Source organism: Cydia pomonella, chromosome 5, assembly GCF_033807575.1.
Source record: "Cydia pomonella isolate Wapato2018A chromosome 5, ilCydPomo1, whole genome shotgun sequence".
NCBI lineage: Eukaryota > Metazoa > Arthropoda > Insecta > Lepidoptera > Tortricidae > Cydia > Cydia pomonella.
This window is the reverse complement of record NC_084707.1, coordinates 11,325,442-11,350,128: the sequence shown is the minus strand read 5'-3', so window position 1 is coordinate 11,350,128 and position 24,687 is coordinate 11,325,442. Positions and strand designations below refer to the sequence as shown.

At 36.0% G+C, this 24,687-nt stretch overlaps 1 protein-coding gene and 1 non-coding gene across 6 annotated transcripts in view; both read left to right on the top strand.

Moving 5' to 3' along the window:
* The window catches only part of LOC133518274 (sodium/hydrogen exchanger 9B2-like), a 34,571-nt gene extending 9,884 nt beyond the window's left edge, over window positions 1–24,687 (top strand). For 2 of the 5 annotated variants that reach the window (XM_061851927.1, XM_061851928.1), the window contains exons 8-11: window positions 11,017–11,171; window positions 16,439–16,603; window positions 22,385–22,571; window positions 22,846–24,687. In XM_061851927.1, coding sequence (XP_061707911.1) covers window positions 11,017–11,171; window positions 16,439–16,603; window positions 22,385–22,571; window positions 22,846–22,871 — 533 coding nt within the window. In that variant the 3' untranslated portion in view covers window positions 22,872–24,687. Of the gene's footprint in view, window positions 1–11,016; window positions 11,172–16,438; window positions 16,604–17,172; window positions 17,777–22,384; window positions 22,572–22,845 lie in introns of those variants that run through there. The other 3 variants (XR_009799454.1, XR_009799455.1, XM_061851929.1) reach the window with 3 other exon arrangements.
* On the top strand, window positions 12,572–12,644 carry Trnad-auc (transfer RNA aspartic acid (anticodon AUC)). Its single transcript has one exon. It is a non-coding gene; the product is annotated as a tRNA-Asp (tRNA).

Below are 24,687 nucleotides of genomic sequence, written 5' to 3'. Positions count from 1 at the left end.
AAGGGATGTTTGTATACTCCATTGGGCATGACTTTCCAGGAGATAGATATAACTAACTTTCTCTTTATATAATATTGATTAAAGCTTGATATTTAGAGGCGATAAAGATACATTGCCACAATTGCCACAAAGTTAGGAATATCTCTTTATTTCTTTGAAGGCTCTTTATTTTTTGAATGAATATAATATGAATTTACCTTTGAATTCAGAAGGTTATAAAAACTAAGATTAACAGTTTTATGATACTTATAATTTGTAACAGTTATATAGGTATTTATGGCGTTATTTATAAAAGTCTGTTGAACTTAAAATGCCGTTGATGATCGTTAGTCCCTGTCTGCAATATTTACATTTGTGTTTGTTAGAAAGTGGGAAAATATAACAGAGGTTTACTAAGTTTTATGAATAAGGAGTTCACAAATTTCTCAATAATGATATGATTTGGAAAAATGAGAAATTGAATTTTTCCATCCATATATTTGCAAACTATCACACTTCTCGTTTGGGCATAAACTCAGGTTGATAGCATTTTTGATTTTTAATGTACAGTTACACAAACAACCATTAAAGGCGGTATTATATCGTAAGGAAGGAATATCTTCCATAAACTATCACACTTCTTGTAGTGGCAAAGATTAAGTTTGATAGCACTTTTGATTTTTTATTTCACTTCGACTAAAAAACACCGATATAATTTCATACCAGCTTGACAAACATTACTTTTTTCTTCTTCGTTTCCTCATGACTGAAGTTCAAGACCACATGAAATCGTTATTTTGTGCACCAAGGCTCTCCATTCTGCATTGCTCCATCCACCATGCTAAACATAATGCGCTTTTCGAAGTTGTCCGGCTCCCGTCTGTCTACGTTTTCAAAGTAACTATGGATCCGATGGAGAAAAAATGAATGACAACCGGCACTCGATTTTAATTCCGTCAGGATGCATGCCGCATTAGTCCCGCGCGCCGTCCAAGAAATCCCCAACATCTTGCGCCAACACCATTTTTTTTGCATCCTTCAAGAAGTATCTCTTTTCCTATATACTTACTTTACTCTTTGGATGGCACTGTGCGGTTCCGTTTATTATGCTGTAACTCAAAGTTGACGGTTAACAATTCAGTGACAATGACATCATCCATCCCTTAGCCATCCACAGAGCAAAGAGCAAATACCCAGATTCGAATACCTTACCATTTTCTTTCCTGTTAGTTTATTTTTATTCCCTCAATTTTACATATATACATAAAAAATATACTGATGTTGTAAAACGTCAAAATTGTTAAATAAGGACAATCGTGCCATCGCACCAAGAGCCACTTTAATAATTAGTCAACCTTCATTTCAATTGAATTCAATCAAGCATATTACTCCAGGAATGAAGCGTTATTACCTCGTACTGCCCAAGAAAAAAAAATGCAAGATAGGCTAACGTCCAGTCAACTCTATGGCTGCTGCTCGACGCAACGTTGGCGCAACGGTGCAGTGACAGCACATTTTCCATAGAGTTAGCTAGACGCCGATGCTCGGGACACGCTAGTGTGGAGTGGCTCTCTTAATTTTGGTTGCTATGTTACAATTGTATAATACAATCCTAGGACCCGGGTACGTCCTTAAACTACGTCCAAAAGAGAGGTATGGGCATTGTGAATTTTATCTCACTTTGTGTGGTATAGCCAGTGGATGTCATTCCAGATCTAGAGCAGAGCCCAACTGGGGAAGTACCTCCACCTTACAGAAAACAGCAGCTAAATAACACTAGACCCTACTCATAGTGTTGTGTTCCTGCCGGTGAGTAAGGTTGCCAGAGCTCAACGAGCGGGGGGGGGTAGGGTCGGCAACGCGCAAGGCTACGGAAACTGCTTACCATCTGGCGGGCCGTATGCTTGTTTGCCACCGACGTAGTATAAAAAAATACAAAGAAAATGGAGCAAGTGCTTTGAAGTTTTACTTGCAAATCTTCTACACGTTGTATTTGGAAAATAAATTGTCTGCTGTGATGACGGTATTTAATATTGAGACGTAACGTTAAGGTGGTTCGATTTTCATACAAAAAACAATCGCTATTTATTAATTAATTACACAATATTATTACATAAATAGTTGCGCATCTATCTACTTTCGAATATTCATTTGCGCTAAATTAATAGAAAAACTTTGTTTCATACAGAAATCATGCAATAATCAACGTTATATTTTTATAAATTTTACTCATGTGTGTGTGACAAATGTCGTGTACAAATACATTGCGGCGTTGCCACTCCATGCATCGGCGCGACGTTGCGATGTTTGACGCGTTTTTAGCTGACTCTGTCGACACTGACACTCAGTGTGACCAGGCGTACGATAATTGTCGTACATGTACGATAATTTGGGCCCCGGTATGACGTAATGTTCCAAAGAGCATTATCGTACACTAAAGTACTATAATTTCAGCCCTTGGATGATGCCACCTTAAAAGTCTAGTAATTTGAAGCAAAATATGACACTTTCTCTCAGAAATAGGCTAAAATTAGTATCTTTTGGGTGTTCGGCTCCTTGGTGTAAGTTTAAAGTTTAAAATGTCACAATTTCCTGTATACCGTTTGAGTCTATCCCAAAAATACACAAACATAAACAGATTTTTGGCGCAGTTTAGACGAAAATTGTCTTTTTTTTTATTATTAATTGGAAGTTTAAGCTTATTTTGCAAGACATTTTTAGGGGCTGCCTTTTTGATTGGCGTACGATATTTTTTTCAACGGTACAATAATATTGACACTCAAGTACGATAATTCTCTTCCGCTCACCTGGCAACACTGCTGAAACTTGACAGGACCTGGGGGCCTACCGCGAAAACCTAAATTCGCAAATTGTGGGGATCTTTCTCTTTTACTCTCACTAAGACGTAATTAGAGTGACAGAGAAAAATGCCCGAAATTGACGAATTTCGATTTTCCCGGTAGCCGCCCTGGTGCTTGAGGTACTTGATAGAAAACAAAGCTGCCGCATGTTCTGAATTGTGATTTTATGTGTTTTTGGATTGAAAATGATAGCAACGTCTAAATCAAGTTACAAAAATCATCGATATTCTGGTCCGCGAAAAACCAGGAAAAGTGTAACTGTAATTGGAGTCTACAAAAATGACCAATTCATAGAAAATATGACCTAGAAACTAGTTCACTTTTATAAAACTCAATTTTGTCCGAGATTGTACTTAGGCGAATACCTAAGGGAGCTAAGTGTATTGATCTTGAATAATTAGTTGGCTAATACATATAGGACTCCAACATGATATGGACATTTACATCATAACTATTATACCTAGTTGGTTACTAAGTTCTGTTACTCGATTTCTTTCTTTCTTCCTAGCGTTGCCCAGCATATTGCCACGGCTCAATGGAGCTTGGGGTCCGCTTTGACAACTAATCCCAAGATTTGGCGTAGGCACTAGTTTTTACGAAAGCCACTGCCATCTGACCTTCCGACCCAGAGGGTAAAACTAAGCCTTGTTGGGATTTATCCAGTTTCCTCACGATGTTTTCCTTCACCGAAAAGCGACTGGTAAATATCAAATGATATCTGTTCTGAAGTTCTGTTACTCGATTTGCAACCTCTTTATTTCCGTTAAAACAAATGCTACCGAAAAAATAAAAAATGACATAATGTGGTGGATTTGTGAGTTATAATTATATACCACACATAACGCTTATCTCGTCGTATCTATAATGAATTGGGGCCTAAAAGAGAATCGTATTCCAATTTTTTGAAACGCTTGTATTACTTTCTATATTAACTAAAAGTTGCCTCAAAATTCAGCTTTTATACTAAAAACGACTTTAAATATGTTAAATTAACAAAATATATTTTGAAAGATGGTGTCGCGCCCAAAACGCTCTTTGAAAATTGTGTGACGTCACAGTTTATGGTTTGACACATAACTACATACACACATAGAAGATACGAACTGTCAACTGATATTTGTCATTTGTTGTTAATCGCCTAACTGTCAACAGTGTCAATCCGAGAGTTGTGACGTCATCAGAATCTTCAATGACGTTTCGAGTTTGGTCACGTGACGTGTGCCAAAAGATATTTTAAATTGTTTGATGAAATTGTCCCCTAAAAGTAGTTTAACATGTTCTTATAATCCAAAAAAATTTTTGGGATACAATTATGCCCTAAGATTTGTAGATGGAAACAACCCTATTGCGTTGCACAAATGTGGGCACCCGCCAAACATGATTTTGGGTGTGTCATACTCAGGGCTAACACAGATTCATTTCTGTGAAAAAGGTGTGAAAACCGGAAACTGGAAACCGTTCTCGAACCAATAGTGAAGCCCTTAAGCCACACCCTATTTCAAAACCAGCCATGGATCTTTGAACAGGACTCAGCTCCTGCACATAAGGCAAAAACAACTCAAGCCTGGTTTCGAAGGAACAAAATTGACTTTATTGCCCACGAAGACTGGCCGTCCTCCAGCCCGGACCTTAACCCCCTGGATTATGCCATATAGCAGGTTATTGAGGAGAAAGCCTGTGCTAAACCCCACACAAATCTTAACTCCCTCAAACGGGCCATAGTTAAGACAGTGACGGAATTAGACATGACAATCGTGCGTGCCGCTATTGATAACTGGCCTCGTCGTTTGAGGGCCTGTGTCAAAGCCAGAGGAGGCGATTTTGAATGATATTGTCATATGTAATTCCTGATTTTGTGTACTTCATTTTAATATATACTTTATTAAACTTTCGTTGGTATATTTTATGTAGATAAAGATTATTGAAGTAACAGAATTTAATAACCAACTAGGTAGAAAACAATGCAATACATAAACACATAAATTGGATATGATGTGATCCGTTGAATGAAATTGTCAATAAATAAAATAAATAAATAATTTTCTATCTCTAGGCATTGTGTGAAACTTCTAGTTGTGACAAAATATCGGGAAATCAATAATATAAACAAACATGGTAAATATCTTATTTCTTTTTATAATGGTTATAAATAGAAGGCCATGCAATTTTGTAACTCACTGTAATTTAATTAAATGTATCGTAAAAAAAATGTTTTAATTCTACTGTAAAATAGTACCTACTTTTTTAAAGGCTGGGCAGTAAGGGATTGCTTTAATTTTAGAACAAAACAGCGTTTTTTTTTTGAAAAAAATACCGGAAAATCTGACTTACAAATTTGGACTTTCTTAGGTTCATTCTACTTAGACTCTTCTCCACCCTAGCATTAAAGAAAGATATCCTAAAATATCCATACCATTACGTCACATTTTAGTGTGAAAGAAATTTCAATGTAAAACTAAAATTTCAATACAAATTTTCGGGTTTTTTTAACACGAGGATTGATTATGCTAGTGATTCTGAGTTGGAAGAACCCAAAAATATCATGATGTGTGAGAATCAGATTTTTAATATTTTTATGGAAAACGCTCATATTTCTCATAAAATAATTTATTAATAATAGGTACCTACTTGATAATACTGATAACAAAAAAAAATTATGAGTTTCGAACCCACATCCTCTTGCATGTATTTCCACGTACATACCGCAACGCTATTGAAGCCTACTCACGCTGTGCCAAATTGTCTACTACAAGGATCCCAGTAAGACTGTTTGAATGTGTGAGTGATACTTAGAAATAGAGTCAAGAAACATTCTGTCGACATTAAGGGGTAGTTTTTGTACAATGAAGTGTTCAATGTTTGTTGTAATAGTTCAATATTTATTTAATGAGTGCGCTAAACATAATTTACAGTATAGAAATACCAAGACTACTCCACAAAAAAATTAAAACTCAAAATTTGCAATTGTGGCGCCATCTAGTGAGGTTTAAGCTTTGGGTAACCTAATCGAACCACCTTAACGGTTTTCTAGCCTAGTCGGTAATTACCCTATTTACGAAGCATTATGACACTCCCAGGGTCAAATCCTGGTAATAAGAGCTTTGTTCCTAAGTTAAGGATGTTCTCTATGTATACAAGGTGGCCAAATAACATGTGCATTCCCGTTGCCAGGGAGGTTTTGGGCTTATACTGAGCAACTTTTACTCTGGGACCAACCCCGAAATCGCGAAAAAAAATTCTTGGCTGTTTATACATTTCAGCTGATCCATTTTCTATGGGAGGGTAAAGCTGTAGACCTAGCGAACCCTATAATTCTATATAGGTAATTATAGGACCAGCCGGCCTAACCAAGGTGACAATCGCTATCGCTTCGATAACGAAATGCTTTATGTCTCTCTATCACTCTTCCATATTTGTGCGGCAGTGACAGTTGCGTTTCGATCGCGTACGAAGCGTAAGCGATTTTCACGTTGGCTACGCGGCCTGCTCACCAAGTTTCAGGAAAATCGGTTGAGAAATACGACCTGTAGACAAGTTGATACGGAGACCTCCGCTTTCGCTCGTTCAATAATATAGTCGTCAAGTATCTACTTACAACACAAGCCTTATTGAGCTTACGGATGGACTAAATGGATCAGTGTTTATTTTTTCTATAATTTATTTATTAAGTGCGTGCTTTAAGTTCCTTTCAATTATTTGCGCCTATTACAGGTTTCGCCCTGTACAACTATACATCTATGTACGTTATCCGCAAGATAACTGCATCTCTCCACTTTCCTTGCGCCCGAGGGCTAAAAGGATACCGACGTCGCAGTCATTTTACTAGAAATAAAAAGAAAAAGGCGGCTCCAAGTTGCTATCTATTTAAATGCATTAGATACTGCATGTACTGATAAACGTATGTACTCCTGCGTGCTTGCTTATTTTGCTTTGCAAGAAAAGAATAATAAAAGCAAGTATTATTCTTGTTTTGCCTTAAACAGATTAATATATAAAAGTCGGCCTATAGATTTACATGTTTATAACATGGTAGGACATCCTAAATATTTAAAAAAACCATAATATAAAGGCTTACTTTAGTGCACGCGGGATGTACAATGAGTAAGTATTATACCTATATAAGATATGGGAATTCCAAACTTCAAACATTGCTTCAAGACATCATATGTGAACTTAATTTACCTCACTACTTTTTGACCGAGTGTTAGCGAAGGTCTGTGGTTTAGCTTGGGCATAAATGTTTTCGTATATCCGGATGTTCTCTGCAAATCGCATTTCTCAACCCATCCTCGTGAAATTTTGCGAATAAGTTCTATAGTTAAGTAAATAGTTTTTATTGTCAATATGGCGGAGATTACTATATACAGGGTGTAATCGTTAAGTGTGGCCAGGCCATAATTCCGTAAATATATCAGATATCAGAAAACTTCCAACTGATATCGAAAGTGCGTTACCCAATGAGTAAAATTACATTCATCACTTTTTTTAAATAAAAGCAGAAATATCCCAAATATAAACTTCAAACCCTTCCATACATTTAGTAGGTAAGCCGTTCATTCAAATACTAGTTTATACGGCCGAGGCATTTCACCGTTATCAATAAATGATTCATGAATTTTCTTATGTTAACCACTTACTCCATATCAATTAATTATCATTTCTTCATCATTTAGAAACAGTTAGGAGGGCCCGTGTATGTATCGCACAAGAAGGACGTCACATCGAGCAACTGTTGTAAATAAAATAATTATTCATTTCAAAATAAATGTTTGAGTAATTATTTCATAAACGGTAGTTTTATTATTTTATTACAATGTATTCGTACAAATAACGAATCTCAAACAGTTTTACCTCTTACGACACTCGACATTCTTTGAGGCTGTAAGTCGTCATACTAAATGTATGGGAGTGTTTTAACTTAGTATTTTTAATATTACTTCATCTATTCAAAAAAAGTTTTTAATGTAATTTTACTCATTGGGTAACGCACTTTCGATATCAGTTGGAAATTTTCTGATATCTGTTATATTTACGATTACACCCTGTATAAGTAATCTTTTGTTGAACTTGAAAAGGCCTGGAGGAGGAAAGACTGGAGATGGCCATAGTAACTCTGTGATTTAATAATGCAAATTATGAATTTTATTTCCAACGATGAGCAGAATATGGCTGCTCAAAGACAATTACAGTTAGCGATAAAGAGTTTTTGACAATATAAAAAAAAAAAACAAATATACAAAACAGATGTCGGCGGCCTATCGTAACATTAAACCAATAGATAGGTAAGATAAGTTCGTTATATTAGGTTTCTTCAGGTGCCCGAAGGGCAAACTGTCTCCAATGACTTTCACGTGCATCCCAAATCGTTGTAGATAGGACCTAGAAATTTAAAGCTCCAAAAATGGGTTGAAATTTTTAACGACTTGTATGGTTGCTAGTTACCTACATTATAAATTTCTTCGTCTTTCTCTTTATTTCTTCTCTCTCTGGCAACCTTATGCCTAGACGCAACGATCTTAATATTTCGAACGCGCAAAATTAGTCTTTTGCTCTCGCTGTGGAATGAACTCTCTGCTGATGTTTTGTCAAGATATTGTATTAACTAGGGTATAACTGCACAGGTAAAACTGTATAGGAAACTGCACAGTTGAATACCACACACGCTCCGTTTTACCTGTGCAGCAGATAAAACTATGAAGGCATACTAGTGTGTATGGCCAGCTTTAGTAAAAATACGTACAAAGCGCTGCGAAGGTACTCCCTTATGCTTATAATGTACCTACCGTTTGGCCTGTTCTAATAGAATGGTAACTACGAAACCCTACACCGAGCACGACCCGACATGCCCTTGGCCGATTTTATTTATTTATTTGAAAACACTCGAAAGCAAATTTACTAACAATAAAACCAATTTGGATCGAATTTACACCCTCATAAGCCCTTGGTTTAAAAATTAAATTGCATCACTTCCATATTAATATCCATTGGGCTACCGCGAAAACGAAAAAAAAAGAACCCTAATTTGATCAAAATTGCCTTTTCATACGCCCCTATACAGTGTGTAAATCCAATACGGACGATAAATTAAACCAGATATATAATTTACCCGTGTAATCATTGGTTAAGAATTATGACCTCGTAAATATTTTTAGAAAATTTACCGAACAGTTTATTGCAAACATTACGAGACATAAAATGTCATGACATTTCGAAATGTGAGCTTTTCATAGTTACTGTCAACGCTTGGTAGCAGTTACTTACTGTAAAAAGCTTTTACAGCACATATGGGGCTACTTTATAGCACTAGTGCGAGAAGTAGCATATTACGTTACTGTGTCGAACATTTAAAGGGCCATATGTACTGTAAAACGTTGTACGATACATGTGCGAATAGGTAATTCGCAACTCGTGTCGATTTAAAACACTCCCTTCGGTCGTGTTTTAATTTATCGCCACTCGTTTCGAATTTCCTATTTTTCGCACTTGTATCGTAATGTACTATAAAAACCTCGTATCTCGTAACTTGTGTGTTGCTTTACATTGCGGGCCGAATTATTTTGTATGGTTAATATTTTCTTTGTATATTAAAGCAATATTTATCTTAATATACTTTTAGGTCCTATATTAACCACCGTTTAAATATTCGCCCGTATTGGATTAACACGCGTTTTATAAATTTCATTGTAATCGCTAGAATCGTTTTTTTTTTAATTGTAAGAAAAAATATACAAATGTTAATGAAAAAAAAAATTATTTGCCGCTACTTTACCTACTCTAACAGAAAAATAATAATAATGAGACTTTCGTGTAACTTAGTTTTAACGATAAATACGCCGTTTCCGCATCGGATTAAATGGCAATTACAATAGATCTTCCTTTAGCAATTGCAGTTTGATTAATTAATATTACCAGGATACATGAATAGCGAATATGTAGAGTCAAGGTCAAAGATATAGTATTTAAAATTGAAAGTTACAAAAATATCTTTACATATAAATAAATTTACACACGTGAATTAAATTTACCAACATACAAAATTTTGGAAAAGTAAATCGCCTGTACGTACAAACTAAAAGTCAAATCCAGAACTTTAATTACACCCCAAGTGTAAAATTTCAAGATCCCAATTTTTTTTGACGGAGATTGTTTTTTGTTACAGTTTTTATTTTGATGGCATACATACTTACAGGCCTTACAGCGCACATTTCAGTTTCATGTTATCATTTAATGTATCAAAGTTATGTTTGCAATCTTTCACCCATAGAAAAGTTATGACAAATATTGTGACAAATATTTGGTTACATTTAAATTTTCTATCATAATCATTTCATATCACTAAAACTACGTCTCATTTAAGTTAGTGGTTATATCAATAATACACGCAATATGACTACTTAAAATCACAAATCAAAATGTTAAATAGGATAATGGACGACCGCTTTTACATACAAACGTAGTATCAATTTTCTTTCCTGGAACATTATGAAAAATATTTCTACACAATTTATTGTATATTAACCATAAAATTATAACAAAGCAAAATTGTGTAGGTACATAAAAAAATTTACTCTTGAATGTTAAGTTTCATGTGTCACTTTTAATGTAAACATATTTATGGCACATTGACAATATTGTTTATGGCACATTGACATGTGCGTTGTAAGCATGTTGACAAATACATGCTGTGTGTAAATTTATTTAAATGTAAAGGTATTTTTGTAATTTTCAATTGTAAATATATCTTTGACCCCGACTGTACATTCACTTGGATGACTATTGAGAAATGTATTTGCTATTACTGTTTTATGTGGCGTTGTAGTGTTTTAAATGGAATTGAAATTCATCAGCTCGAATAACGACGTAGCACTTTGAGTAAAATTTAGGAATTAGTGCAAGCACGTGTGAACGTGTAACACGTTTTACATTTTTTTTTTAATGTTAGGAATGATTTCATACGCAGCCCTAATCATTATTATTCACTACAACGGGGCTTAATGATAAAAATAAGTTTTAAATTTACCTCCGACGTTTAAAACTTATTTTTAAACGATGTATTACGTCGTATTTATATAATGTAGTATAATAATGAGCTAAAATCGTGAATGTATAAATCAGGAATTACTTATCTGTTTTAGAATCTTTATACGTTAATTTTACCCTTATAAATATTCTCTAGCTGGAGTGGCCATCATGGTATGCGCCGTCACCGCAGCAACACGGTGGAATCGGCGCGGCTGGCCAATCAACAACAACCCCGTATCGGAAGTATACAAGCTCCTCTGGCGAGTCCTCGAGCCAATGCTCTTCACTCTCAGTGGCTACTACTTGGAGGTAATATTCTTTACTAATTATAACTTATTTAATCATAAATATCCTCGTAGATGGATTGGCGCTCTTGGTGTTTATATGCCACCATCATAGCAATACGGTGCGTCAGAGTGGCTATATCGTTTTTAATACACACAATCTGAACTCTATTACTAACCTTACGAGATCCGTCTGTCCGTCCATCTCTCTGTATGTCAGTGAGCACTATAACTCGAGCGTATTTTTAGGGTTCCGTACCAAAAAGGTACAAGGAAACCCTTATTTTATCTATTGTCACTATAACAACAAATAAATTAAATTAAAAACAATAGGGAGCCCCATAAAAGTTACTGATTTTATTGTTGTTTTTATTTTGCGTATATGATGGTGAAACAATAAAATCGTCATAATTATAATAAAAAAATAAGCGCTGGTGGCCTAGCGGTAAGAGCGTGCGACTTTCAATCCGGAAGTCGCGGGTTCAAACCCCGGCTCGTACCAATGAGTTTTTCGGAACTTACGTACGAAATATCATTTGATATTTACCAGTCGCATTTCGATGAAGGAAAACATCGTGAGGAAACCGGACTAATGCCAACAAGGCCTAGTTTTACCCTCTGGGTTGGAAGGTCAGATAGATGGCTGTCGCTTTCGTAAAAACTAGTGCCTACGCCAAATCTTGGGATTAGTTATCAAGCGGACCTCAGGCTCCCATGAGCCGCGGCAATATGCCGGGACAACGGTAGGAAAGAATTATAATAAAAAAATAAAGTGCACAACAACATATAAGAAATTGTGTGTTGGTATGGAATATTCGAGGTAAAAGTCCAACTCGCACTTAGACGGATTTTATAATATTTTGAAATAAGGATTGCTTTGCATTCTAGTATCTTGCTGATAATTACAGATTTTTCAATGAAACGGCAATATTCTACTTATACGACTCCTCAAATCTCGAGACTATGGGGTTTTGCGATATTGTTATCCAAATTTTTTACGTCGGTCTTGTCGTGTCCTCTCAAAGACTATCCGGAGACAATGTAAGAAAAGCACCCTGGGCGGGTATTAACACATTCTCTGTCCCTGTATCTATTTTGATTGCAAAGTAGGGGTATTTGAATATGCAAATAGAGGCCTACACAAACAAAGAATTTATCCACTAACAAAAAATGTTATTATTATTAGAAATAGGAAAATATTCATATATTTATATATTTTATTTTATTTATTTTAAGCTTAATAGCATCGTTCGCAGACGTTTCTGCTTGTTAAAAATTAATTTAGTATGGGTAGCACATCGTTACTCGTGAATTTCCAATATGACTTGGAACTCCGGTAGCCGTCTAAGAAGTATAACGTTCTTACGGTAGATGTCGCTAGGGTTCCCTAGACCCATATGGTGGAAAATTTTTCCTCTGGATCAGGTCTTGGTGGCTCAGATGGCAGAGCGCTGGAGTATCGATCCAGAGGCCGTGAGTTCAAGTCTCACCCAAGACAGTAATTTTTCCACTTTTAAATTTATTCTAAGCTTAATAGGAAAATACGTGTTGTCTTTCAGTCATTAAAACACACGCCTGTATCGTCTTTCCCTGAGGTCGGGTCAAGTCCCCGAGTCGTGGAAGCTTGCAAACGTACAGCCTGTACCTAAGAAAGGTAGTCGTGCTGACCCGTCTAATTATCGGCCTATCGCGATCACCTCCATACTCTGCAAGATTATGGAGCGTGTACTGAACGTGAACACCAAGCTCCTGACATATCTCGAAGGTAACGATCTCCTCAGTGATCGGCAATACGGCTTTCGTCGGAACAGGACAACTGGGGACCTTCTGATTTATGCCACCCACCTATGGGGCAAGGCCATCTAGAGACAGGGTGAGGCTATCGCCGTGTCCCTCGACATTTCCAAGGCCTTTGACAGAGTTTGGCACGACAGCCTAATAAGCAAGCTCTCCGCGTATGGGATCTCGTCTGGCCTGCGCTCCTGGATCACTGACTACCTGAGGGACCGATCTATTCGAGTTGTCCTAGACGGATGCTCGTCTGATATTTTGGCTATTAATGCCGGGGTACCTCAGGGCTCAGTCCTCTCCGCAACTCTCTTTCCGCTGCACATCAACGATCTGCTCAAGCCCGGCATCTTTGGGTACGCAGATGACAGCACGGTTGCGGAGAGATACCTCTCTGATGCGAGGGCCAGTGAAGGTGACATCAAGATCCTCAAGGAGACCATGGTGGAACGATTGAATCTGTCCTTGGACGCCGTGGCTGAATGGGGCGAAGCCAACTTGGTCGGATTCAACGCCACCAAAACCCAGGCGTGTCTTTTCACCGCAAAACGGAGCCAGTTCACCTTGGCTCCCACTTTCCGAAATGTGTCCCTTCCCGTGACTAACATTTTAGAGCTTCTTGGTCTAAGTCTAAAATCGAACTTAAATTCGGGTTGACTATTGAGTCCAGGGCAAAAACTGCCGCCAAAAAACTTGGTGTCCTATTTAAGGTGAGGCGGTATTTCACGCCGAATCAGCTTCTCTCCCTATACCAAGCACAGGTCCGCTCGAGCATGGAATACTGCTGATACCTATGGGACGGTTCCGCCAAATATCAGCTGGCGGCCCTGGAGTCGATAGAGCACCGGGCTCATAGACTTTTTGGCGATAACCCATCTATCAAGTCAAAATTACAGAGTCTTGAGCATCGCCGTCGAGTCGCTAGCCTATCGGTGTTCTATAGGATACATTTCGGGGAGTGCGCACAGGAACTGCATGATCTGATCCCACCTTCCCCTTTCCATCATCGGGCATCCAGGCGTGGGGAGCGAATGCACCCGTTCGTGGTAAACATTCCATTTGTTCGCACTAAACGGTTTGCCTCCTCTTTTTTGGTACGTACAGCTAAAGAATGGAATGCGCTCCCACCTTCTGTATTCCCTGATAAATATGACCTCGGTCTCTTTAAACCAAGAGTGAATATTATATTAGTAGCCTACTGAACCGGTGAGCTCCATTTTAGGCCCTATCTTCACTTTCCATCAGGTGTGACTTGAGCCAATCGCCGATCAGTTTTTAATGAAAAAAAAAAATGGTTACCAACCAAAACTAGCCACAAGCTGCAATCCTTGTTCTGCAAATATTATGGACAACAATTTAATACATCATATGGATGTTAATTTAAGTCCTATAAGGTTTATTTTTATCTGTAACCACCACCATCAGTTGGATCCTATTCAATGGCAGCACCAACTGCGTTGCTTGCGGGTTACCGCATTTAACATCATGAAAAAAATTACCTACTACAGTTTGATTTTAGAAACACAAATTGAAAAACTGGTTGAAATATTTAAGTTGTCTAGGAAATCTCACAAATAATTCATTGTATGTCCTATTCTGGAGACACATACAGGGTTTTTATTTAGTCACCCGCAATAATTTACGGGGTGAATATATAGGTCATACTGAGCAACTTTTACAATGGAACCAACCCCGAAATCGAGAAAAAAAATGGCTGTTTCATACATTTTGGCTGTCTGACCTTGACATTTTCTATGGTAAAGTATTTTTTTTTCTCCCTTTGGTCCCATAGTAAAATATGGTCACAATATGACCCCCGTAAATTATTGCAGGTGACTAAATAAACACCCTGTATATTGTTCTGTTGTGCTAACTTCCATACTTCTTTTTGAATTTAAAAATACCATATCGTCTTAAAATCATGAATAAGCATAAAAAATACCTAACTAATAAAAATATCAAACAAAAAAAGTAAATTGATCAACTTGGCCATTAAAAAAATCAAAGCAGTCAGTGTGTTACTTCTCGATGATTTTTTTATGGTAGAGGAGACAAACGAGCAGACGAATCACCTGATGGTAAGCGATTACCGCCGCCCATGGACACCTGCAACACCAGAGGGGTTGTAAGTGCGTTGCCGGGTTTTAAGATGGGAGTACGCTCTTTTCTCGAAGGTTTGAAGGTCGTATCGGTCCGGAAATACAGCAGGCGACAGTTCATTCCATAGTTTAGCAGTGCGAGGCAGAAAGTTCCTGGAAAAACGCACAGTTGATGGAAATGTTGTCGCGTAAGGCGATGGCAAAAAGAAGCGGCAGGGATTAATCCGAACAATTCCTCGGAGCAGTCCCCGTTGTACATGCAATAGAAAATGCAGAGCGAGGCCACATCTCTATTTCATAATACAATAAAATTTCAAGTGTACACAAGAGAAGTATATAATAACACTTGCACACGTACAATAATAAATGACACTTTTTTTTAAAGATTTGCGAAAATGTCACAATAAAACAAGTATTGGTTACTTAATTATTACACCTACGGTTATGAATCTTCAATTGACAATTCAGCACTAGGTACATATATATTATGTTAATCGATAAAAATTACAACTTTTATCTCGATGGGTACTGCACGAATTCCATGAAAATCTTCTAAGGATCCAACATCGCCATACCAAAAAGACTTACGACCCGATTCGAATTTTAATTTATTTTAAGCACTTTAAGGCGTTTTTGTTTGAAGAAATATCACTTTTGACACTAAGATATCCGATCCATATCGTATTTAGACCTTATATTTGACGTACCTTAATACATCATATGTAATGTTTGAATCGGGCCGTTTCGAAGAATAAGCCGTATGCGTTTCAGGGTAATTCAATTTTTATAAAAATTTATACACGTGGTCTGAATGAGCACGTATTTTAATCCGGATTTTAATAAATAACAGTTTTCTCTCCGAACTAGTATTCTAAAAACTTTCAGTTTACGCTTACTGATTGGATAACACAAATTTAGATAACAGTAACTTGAATAGAACGGAATACTTGCTGTTTTATTTAGAACACCACTCATAATGGTGATCGTTGTATAAATGAGCATCATACATATAGGTTATTTAATACTTTTTTTTCCAATAAATCTTCAATAAACTTTCCAACTTTTATCTCATATTCCCAGTAAACAGCTGAAGTAGCTCAAGAAACGTGGCTCGTAGATTGAAGACAGCCCTATCAGTACTTATTTTAGAACATGGTTTTTCCAGCAATAAGTACACTTCAAACACCACATCTCGAAAGCATCCATGGAGCGCTGCCTCTCTTTGCTTTTAATGGGTCACATTCCGCCCCATGTGTGAAAATCATTAATCAATACATTACGTCGAGTTATTTTCAGGCCTTGCTTTTTGCCACATTCATATATTCGAACGGCGGTCATAATACATATAAGTAATGTTATTCAAAAAAAAAATTTGTACTTGATCTAATTAAGATATTTGATGCAGGTGTCACAAATAACCATAGAAGAATTCGGGCGAATAGTTTCCTGCATTTTCTTGGCTCTGTTTTTGCGGTTACTGACGGCATTCCTGGTAGCCCTTGCCGGAGAGTTGTCAGTGAAGGAGAGCCTGTTTGTGGCGGTCACTTGGATACCCAAAGCTATCGTTGAGGTGATATAATATATTCATTAATATAACTATCAAATATCGTACTTATTACTCATCGCTCCACCCGCATACTATGTATGTTGAAATATATATTTATTTAACATTTATTAAGTGTTTTACGAATTAAGAGATAACCAGGATCTTTGCTTTCTCATGTTTCATCTATTTGAAGTCGTACAATTTCTTTAGATATCTTTGAGGTGGGTTTATATAAGTCGGATGTAATTAAACTACAATTACTTCTAGTTTAACACCCCTGTTAACTTAACAATTTATAAGGAAGTACAAAGTAACAGTACGGTCGAGATTGAGAGCACAAACATCTTTACAAGCCAACGTCCCAAAAATATATTTACATGTCCTTATTTCTCTTTCACGTGACGCGTTAATATATTTTTGAGTAAAAGTATTGGTGCAAGACTAATAAAAAATTGAAAAATGTTGTTTATCCTTTTAAAAGCGGCTTTAATACTCGTATAATAGACACAAAAAGTATAGTTCTTTTGACTTTCCTTCTAAAACATGACGGATAATGTTCCTATAAATATTTAACAATAATCGGGTGTTTTCAGGAAATCGATCGGCCAATATTTGCATGGTAAACGGTCCGTTAGTTACATGTGCAAGTCATTAATCATAGTCAAGTGATGCCCCGCCCGCTCCCGCCGCCGCCGCCGCCGCCGCGCCGGCCTTGTCACCATCCTAATATAACTTTTAAGCGATCTTATTCATTAACTAGTGCGGGTTAAACCGCCGAGCGTCCAACGGACTTCAGTTTAATTCACTTCGAACTTCCTTTTGCTGGGTTTTACCTACTTTTAACCAAGTTTCCTATTTTCTAAGGAAATGCAACTCGTAAGACATTGAAACAAGAGTCATTTTAAGACAAGGGTATAAGGTCCGACCGAGATCTCGGTCGCGGTCTCGGTCTCGGCATTCTCGGTCAAAAATCGAGCCGAAATCTCGGTCTCGGCTCTCGGCTAAAATGGGCCGAGATTCTTGCCGAGACCGAGACTAGGCAATGAGTTATCATTGGTGAATTTGAATTTTTCGCGCACGAAATCCGGGGTTTAAGCCTTGGTTGGTTGCATCGCCCGGTTGGTGTGACGTTTTTTATGATTTTAATTGGTTTAAAAAATATATTTGTGTTAACGGGAAAAAGAAGCAAAGCAGTAGGTAAGTACAAAACGACACCTGTGACGGATTTTTGGGTTACAATATAGAATTCTTTATTTTGATTATTACTGAAAAAACCGGCTAAGTGCATGATGGACCACGCATAATGGAAGGTTCCGGACCTTCACATAATACAAAAAAGCCGTACAAGCAAAATAACGTATGTTAGAGGCACTTTCGTCGTTTTAATAAAAAGATCAGCTTTTTTATAACTCTTTAATTGAACACATTCAAAATAAATAATTATCCTGAAAAAATATTTGCTTATTAAGCTTTATTGTTAAGCTATTTTTAAATGATTTTGCTCTCCCGGTTCAAAAGTTAGAGGGGATCACACTATTTTTTTGGAGCGATTATTTCCAAAAGTATTTACTTAATAATAAAACCTTTTTAGCCACCTTTATGCATTTTAAAGACTTATCTAATGATGACCCATATGTTTTTTTTTTTAACTTTTATTTACTTTTATATGGAGTATATTATTATATTTGAAAATATATTTTACATTTTTTTTTCTAAACTAAAAAGTGACTAGCATAATAAATCTACACCTACGTTCCAAATTTGCCAATATGTCGTATAATTTATGAGTAAAATCGCTGTAACATACGCACAACGCACAACTATAAGGGTTCCATTTTTGCCATTATGGCCACGGAACCCTAAAAATACTATTCAATAGCGCTACGAATTGATTATGATAACTTTTTTCTGATAAATCGTCGAATTTTGATCATAAAAAACATTTTTAGTGCAAAATTCGTATTTTTTTTTCTATAATATAGGTCTCGGTCTCGGTCTCGACCGAGAATCCCATTGAATCTCACTCTCGGTCTCGGTCTCGGCCGAGACAGAAAAAGCGTTCTCGGTCGGACCTTACAAGGGTAATCTTCGCGTTCCTAATCTTAGCGTTCCCTTCAAACATGTTTGTTTGTTGGTTTGTAAATTACTGGGTTAAATTGCCCACCGTTGTGATTTTAGGCCTTTTTAGTAAACCATAATATGAATAATTTACGCTTCATGTATTATAAATAACAGAAACCCGGAAATATTAATCAATGGGTTCTCCATTTTTTATACATGCTTCAAAATTCACCCTTCATTTGAACTCACAAAAAATTCTCGAGTTAAGTTATATGTTTGTTGAAAATGATGTCACTAATATATTTTTTATACGGATAATTATAATGTTATACATTTGTAAAGTTGTCATAAACCTATTTAAAAAAAATGTAGGCCAAAGATACCTCTGGAGACAAAACTGGCTAGTTTGACGGTAGGTGTTGTTGGGCAAGAAATAACAAAAACTGCATGCAGCAGCAGCAGCAATAACATCTTTCATTTTCTCGCTTAAACTATAAAAACCAATTTTGTATAGGAGGCCTCAAGTGTAAGCTGTGTAAATTGTATAAGGAAAGATGAGGACGCGTAACTACAACCGCATTGCGCAGGGTTGAGGACGGACTTAAGACAGCGCCTCGGCGTTATCGTCGCGGTTCCCTAAATGCGGCACCGGCTCCTTACTCGGAGCTCAGCCTTTTGCAAAACGGTTTATCCACGTCTGCAAGTACGCTAATAATATAATTTGACCTTTCAATCCATAACAACTATGCAGCATTAGAAGCCTGAGACATACTGATATGCTTGTGGTCAGGTATTTCCTGTAATAGCTCTGCACTAATGGTAATATTGCTTAAAATGCCATTCCGTCATAAATTCTCTAACCGATCAACTGATATCAAAATCGAAACACGTCTAATAAAATAAGTCTTACAAGCTTAAATTTTGGTCACAAAATATTTGAGCGACTTCAAGTCCCAAATTTTAAATTGTCTTTTTTAAACCTGCCAGAGCCACATATACAGGGTGCTTATTTAGTCACCTGCAATGATTTACGGGGTGAATATAGGTCATACTGAGCAACTTTTACTATGGAACCAACCCCGAAATGGCGAAAAAAATTTACTCTCCCATACAAAATACCAAGGTCAGACAGCCAAAATGTATGAAACAGACAAATTTTTTTTCGCGATTTCGGGGTTGGGCCCAAGATAAAAGTTTAGTTTTTTTTAGAAAATATACTATTCTTATACCAACCAAGACCAGTAAACTTTAGTATAGTTACCTAATCTAGAATCCACATTGCTAATGCATATTTCTCTAGCGAAATAAGGCGATTATAATCTCTTCCACTTTTAAAGAACGAACATGATCTTATTAACATTAAATTTTATTTTTTCAATAAAAAGTATGTTTTAAGAGAAACTAATATCTTTATCAATTGTTTTTTTTCTTTAAGAGTACTTATTCTATCTTCTATCTATCTATCTTAGAAATTGTGTAAGCAACAATAAACTATAAAGATATCACCTCATTTTTTACTCCCGAATGTAATAGTCTGTCAGATTGACTTCCGTACTTATCAATGATACAAAGTAGGGTCTCCTGTTCAACAGTTAACCATGTGGACACAGTTAACCATCGCTATAATTTGCAAACGCGATGTTGCCACTTCGTGCAGCGCCGCGCGATGAATGACGGAATAGCCCCTCTCCCCCGTCCCCAGTTTGCCGCGAGCTAGCGTGCGCGCCGGTTGTGTGAAGAACGATTTTGTGTTTTTTTAATGAAGACACGTGAAAAACAACGTGAGTACTTTTTCTCTTTACTCGTTTTAGCTTAGCATCACATAGATGCTTATATGTTCGTTGTGTAGACTAACTAAATATGTTCCATCTGGTAAAGTACTTGTGTGCGTAGTGACGCTCATTTAAAAATGAGGTTTGCGTAACGGCTTCGGGAGTGGGGTGGTCTACAATTAACCAAAACGGTACGTTCTACAGTTGACCATGGTTAACTGTGTACTAACTATGGTTAATTGTGTACCGCATGAGATTAATTGTGTACCATACCCCAATTATTTGTAAAGCTTTATTTGTTTGCTGCGTTTTTCAATTTTGATTTAATTTATTTTTTAGATGGGGCGTAGTAAGCAACCAGAACGAAAGAAAGGAGGCCATTCCGCAGATGACATGAAAAAGGCTATAGAATGCGGGGGAAGTAGTACTGGATGGGAACTTTGAACCAATACCTCGAGATCCAAAGGAAAATGAATTCGTGCTAGTCTTATTTCCATTGAAGAAAACCTTTGTCTATTACGTGGCAAAAATTTTAGAAAAAATCGATGACAACGATGATGATTCCGATTTCTTTGTAAGCTTTTTGAGGCTTAAAAATAAGACGCACCAAACATTTTGCGAGCCTTTGGTACCTGACAATGCGGGTATTCGAGTACGGGATATTAAATATATATTGCCTGATCTAAAAATTATGGGCAGCAGCCGCAGACAAATGTCCTTTTCATTTAATCCATTTAGTTTCATTATAATCTTCTTATTAATTATTGGCACGTAATCAGTCTCAAATCAGTGTTTTAAAATACTAATAAGCCTCATATTTATAATAATTGGCCTTTATAAACTTATTAATCAACAAACATATAGCACTGACAGCTAAAGAGATCCAAATAGTTTCATTATAATCTAACTACTAATTATTTATTGGCACAAAGTCAGTCTCAAATCAGTGTCATAGAAAAAAGTCCTACTTACGGACGGACTAGACCTTAAGAATCAACAAAACATAGTATTGCAGGCTACTTCAACCTAAATCTTTAACGCAAATTCAATTACGACATATCAAAGTGAACTTTGTGCCAATAAATAATTAGTAGTTAGATTATAATGAAACTATTGGATCTCTTCAGCTGTCAGTGCTATATGTTTCTTGATTAATAAGTTTATAAAGGCCAATTATTATAAATATGAGGCTTATTAGTGTTTTAAAACACTGATTTGAGACTGATTACGTGCCAATAATTAATAAGAAGATTATAATGAAACTAAATGGATCTCCATAGTCGTATGTCCTATTAAGCGTATAAGTTAGTTCTAATTTTATATTTAAGAAGTCAAAACTCACTCATATTGATATAATTATAATAAAAAACGCTTTTGATATCATTAATGTTTCAAAACTTTAAGTTAAATTGTTGAATTCATAAACACTTTATTTTGTTCCTAACTAACGTAAGAAGATTATGTTTTTTTGTTGATTTTGTCGAATGTACCCTTTATTTCAAAATAAAAGCCAAATATTATAACGAATGGGGTTATTATTTCAAAATAAATAATTATTCATATTGAGTGATTAACTGTGTACGCCATGGTTAATTGTAGCATACCCCCCCGGTTAATAGTGTACTAGGGGGTGGACACAGTTAGCCATTTCCCATTTTTTTTTAAAACATGACTTTTTCATGAACTGTTAAGTATACGAAATATTCTTAAATGCCAAATTGTAGTCAGATAACTTACCTTTCGGTAAAAGTAGAAAAAAGTTGGCTCTGATTGACCTATTACGCGGTGTGATGCTTTGAATATTAGGTGGTTAACTGTTGAACAGGTGACCCTATACAGCAATCGGTCATAAAAACTTGTTGTATTCTTCCGTTTCCGTGCCTACAGGCTGTTAATATTAAGATTCAAATACATTCAAATGTATATAATATTGTAAATTAATGATATACCCTGAACGATAATATTTTTTCAGGCTGTATTGGTTCGCGTCGCTACAGATTCTCTGTGGGAGGATAGCAGCGCCCAAGACAGGAGGATTGCGGAGCAACATTCAAATATCATCGTTATTGCAATACTAATAACGTCGACTTTAGGGTCGGGGCTAACGACTCTTTTAGGACCGATTTTACTTTCACAGGACTCGAGGGTTGCTCCTGAGGGTATCTATTATTTTTAACTGAATGATGTATCTATCAACTCACTCTACACGTATACACCTGCAATTTATCATAGTATTCTTTACTAAAACATATAGTCTATGGATTTAGACTTTAATATTTTTTGACAGTTTTTTTATTAGGAATCATAACTATCATAAGTTAGTACAACGAGTAGAGTTTTTGTAAAGACAGAATGAAAGAAAAAGTTATCAAGACAGTATAAAACATTCTATTGGTCGTCTAATGTATTAAAATTACTAATCCGTTGTTTCAGAGTTACATCCAGCAAACAATCCCTGACGCCGTTTCGGTCCTCGGATCTCATTACAAGAAATACCTCTGCTATTAATTATCAAACATAAACATAAAAGTGTCATTTACTAGATTTTAATATACATAGTAATGATTATACAAAAAGGTCACTAATCAAGAACTATTTTAAGTAGGTGGTTGTTACGACTAACGGCATCTAATCGTGTCTAATATAATATTAATTTGAGAATTACTTTTGTTATATCGTGCAACATTTGCTGTTACGTCGCTGGGTTGTAATAATGTGTAAATCGTGAGCTTTAATCAATATAGACTTTCGCGAGCCGAAACAAATATCTATGTAATTAATAATTGCAAATGCAAGATTTAGTTATTCGCAAGCGTTTTTAATTCTCCATTTTTTATTTATGTGGCAAAATTCAGTAACAAAGATTAAGTTAGACGCTTAATTGTTACTGATACGAAATAAGGAGGATTTCCAAATACACTGTATCAATTACTATTTTCGCAAAAATATCAACTTTTGGGTTGTTTGACTCAAAAACACGGTTCTAATGAATAAAAAATTATATACCTAGTTTTTCAAACAAAAATATAATCAATTTTATGACAGTCTGGCCTAACGATTTCTTTTTGGATATTTTTATCATTTCTTTTTATATCAGTATTCCTCGTGATTCTGAGGTAAGAGAGAATTATACCACGTACTCGTCTATACAAAAAGAGAAAATGTTTTTTCACTTCTAAATATTTTCCATTCTCCATGTTTTTTTTGTTGTATGTTATTAACACAATGAAGCACTAGGTTTATAGACTTTTCTTTTTTTTTTCAAAATTTGTAATTTTTTAAAGCGAAACCTATAATACTAGAATATATTATGCTGAAGCGATCGACATCAAAATCAAAAAGTGATTTGTTAAAATTTTGTTAGTGGAAACCGTTTTCTCCCGAATTGGAAATTTTATAGAAAGGTAGTACCGTTATTTCATTAGGATCGCGAAGCTTTTCTTCCCTACAATACGAGTATAACGCAAAAGGAGTGGATATTTATGAAAAAAAATCTATACTCGGTCTGAGCTAACTTTGTCATTGCAAGTATCATACAGAGTTGGTTCGACTCTAGGTACATACATCTAGGTACTTAAAATGCCCATAAACAAGGCTAATTATAATGGCAATTAATTAAGTATCCATTTTATTTGCCACCTAACGTAGTGGCACCAGTGACCGACACTTTTGTTTTTATCCAAGAAAATAAGGATAGGAACCCAGTTTCTCTGGCAAAATCACAGAATAAATAATAATACTACCGTACAGAGATGACACTTCCTAAAAACCGAAGTTTGACAGCGATTCAGGGACAAATCATGCTGTCTCTTTCTAATATATGACACTATGCCTTATGGCTATTTAGGGTAGTTAAAATTCAAGTCATTATCTTATCTGTGGTTGTGGCAACCTTAATTGCTCGGAGCAATGCTGAGCCGAACAGAGCCGAGAATGTCCGAACGCTCTAGTGTCTCCCCACTGGCAAAACTATGCAGTAGCTGCCCAATGTTGCCGTATTGGGAGATCGGATCGCTTTAATCTCACGGGGTTATAGTATTTTTCTGTATTTATAATTTTTTTGTATTCACAGGACCTGATAAAAGTAAAGTTCATTTAAGTAGATGAATAGTTACTTGCTTTTTGAAATTTGTACATTACTATATTTAGAATTAATTGTAAAAAAAAAATTATAAGCATTAAGTACACGTTGTTGTACCCATAGACTTTCAAATTTTAAATGATACATTACAAATGTACATTTGATTTATACTTTATTAAAATTATAGTATTGAA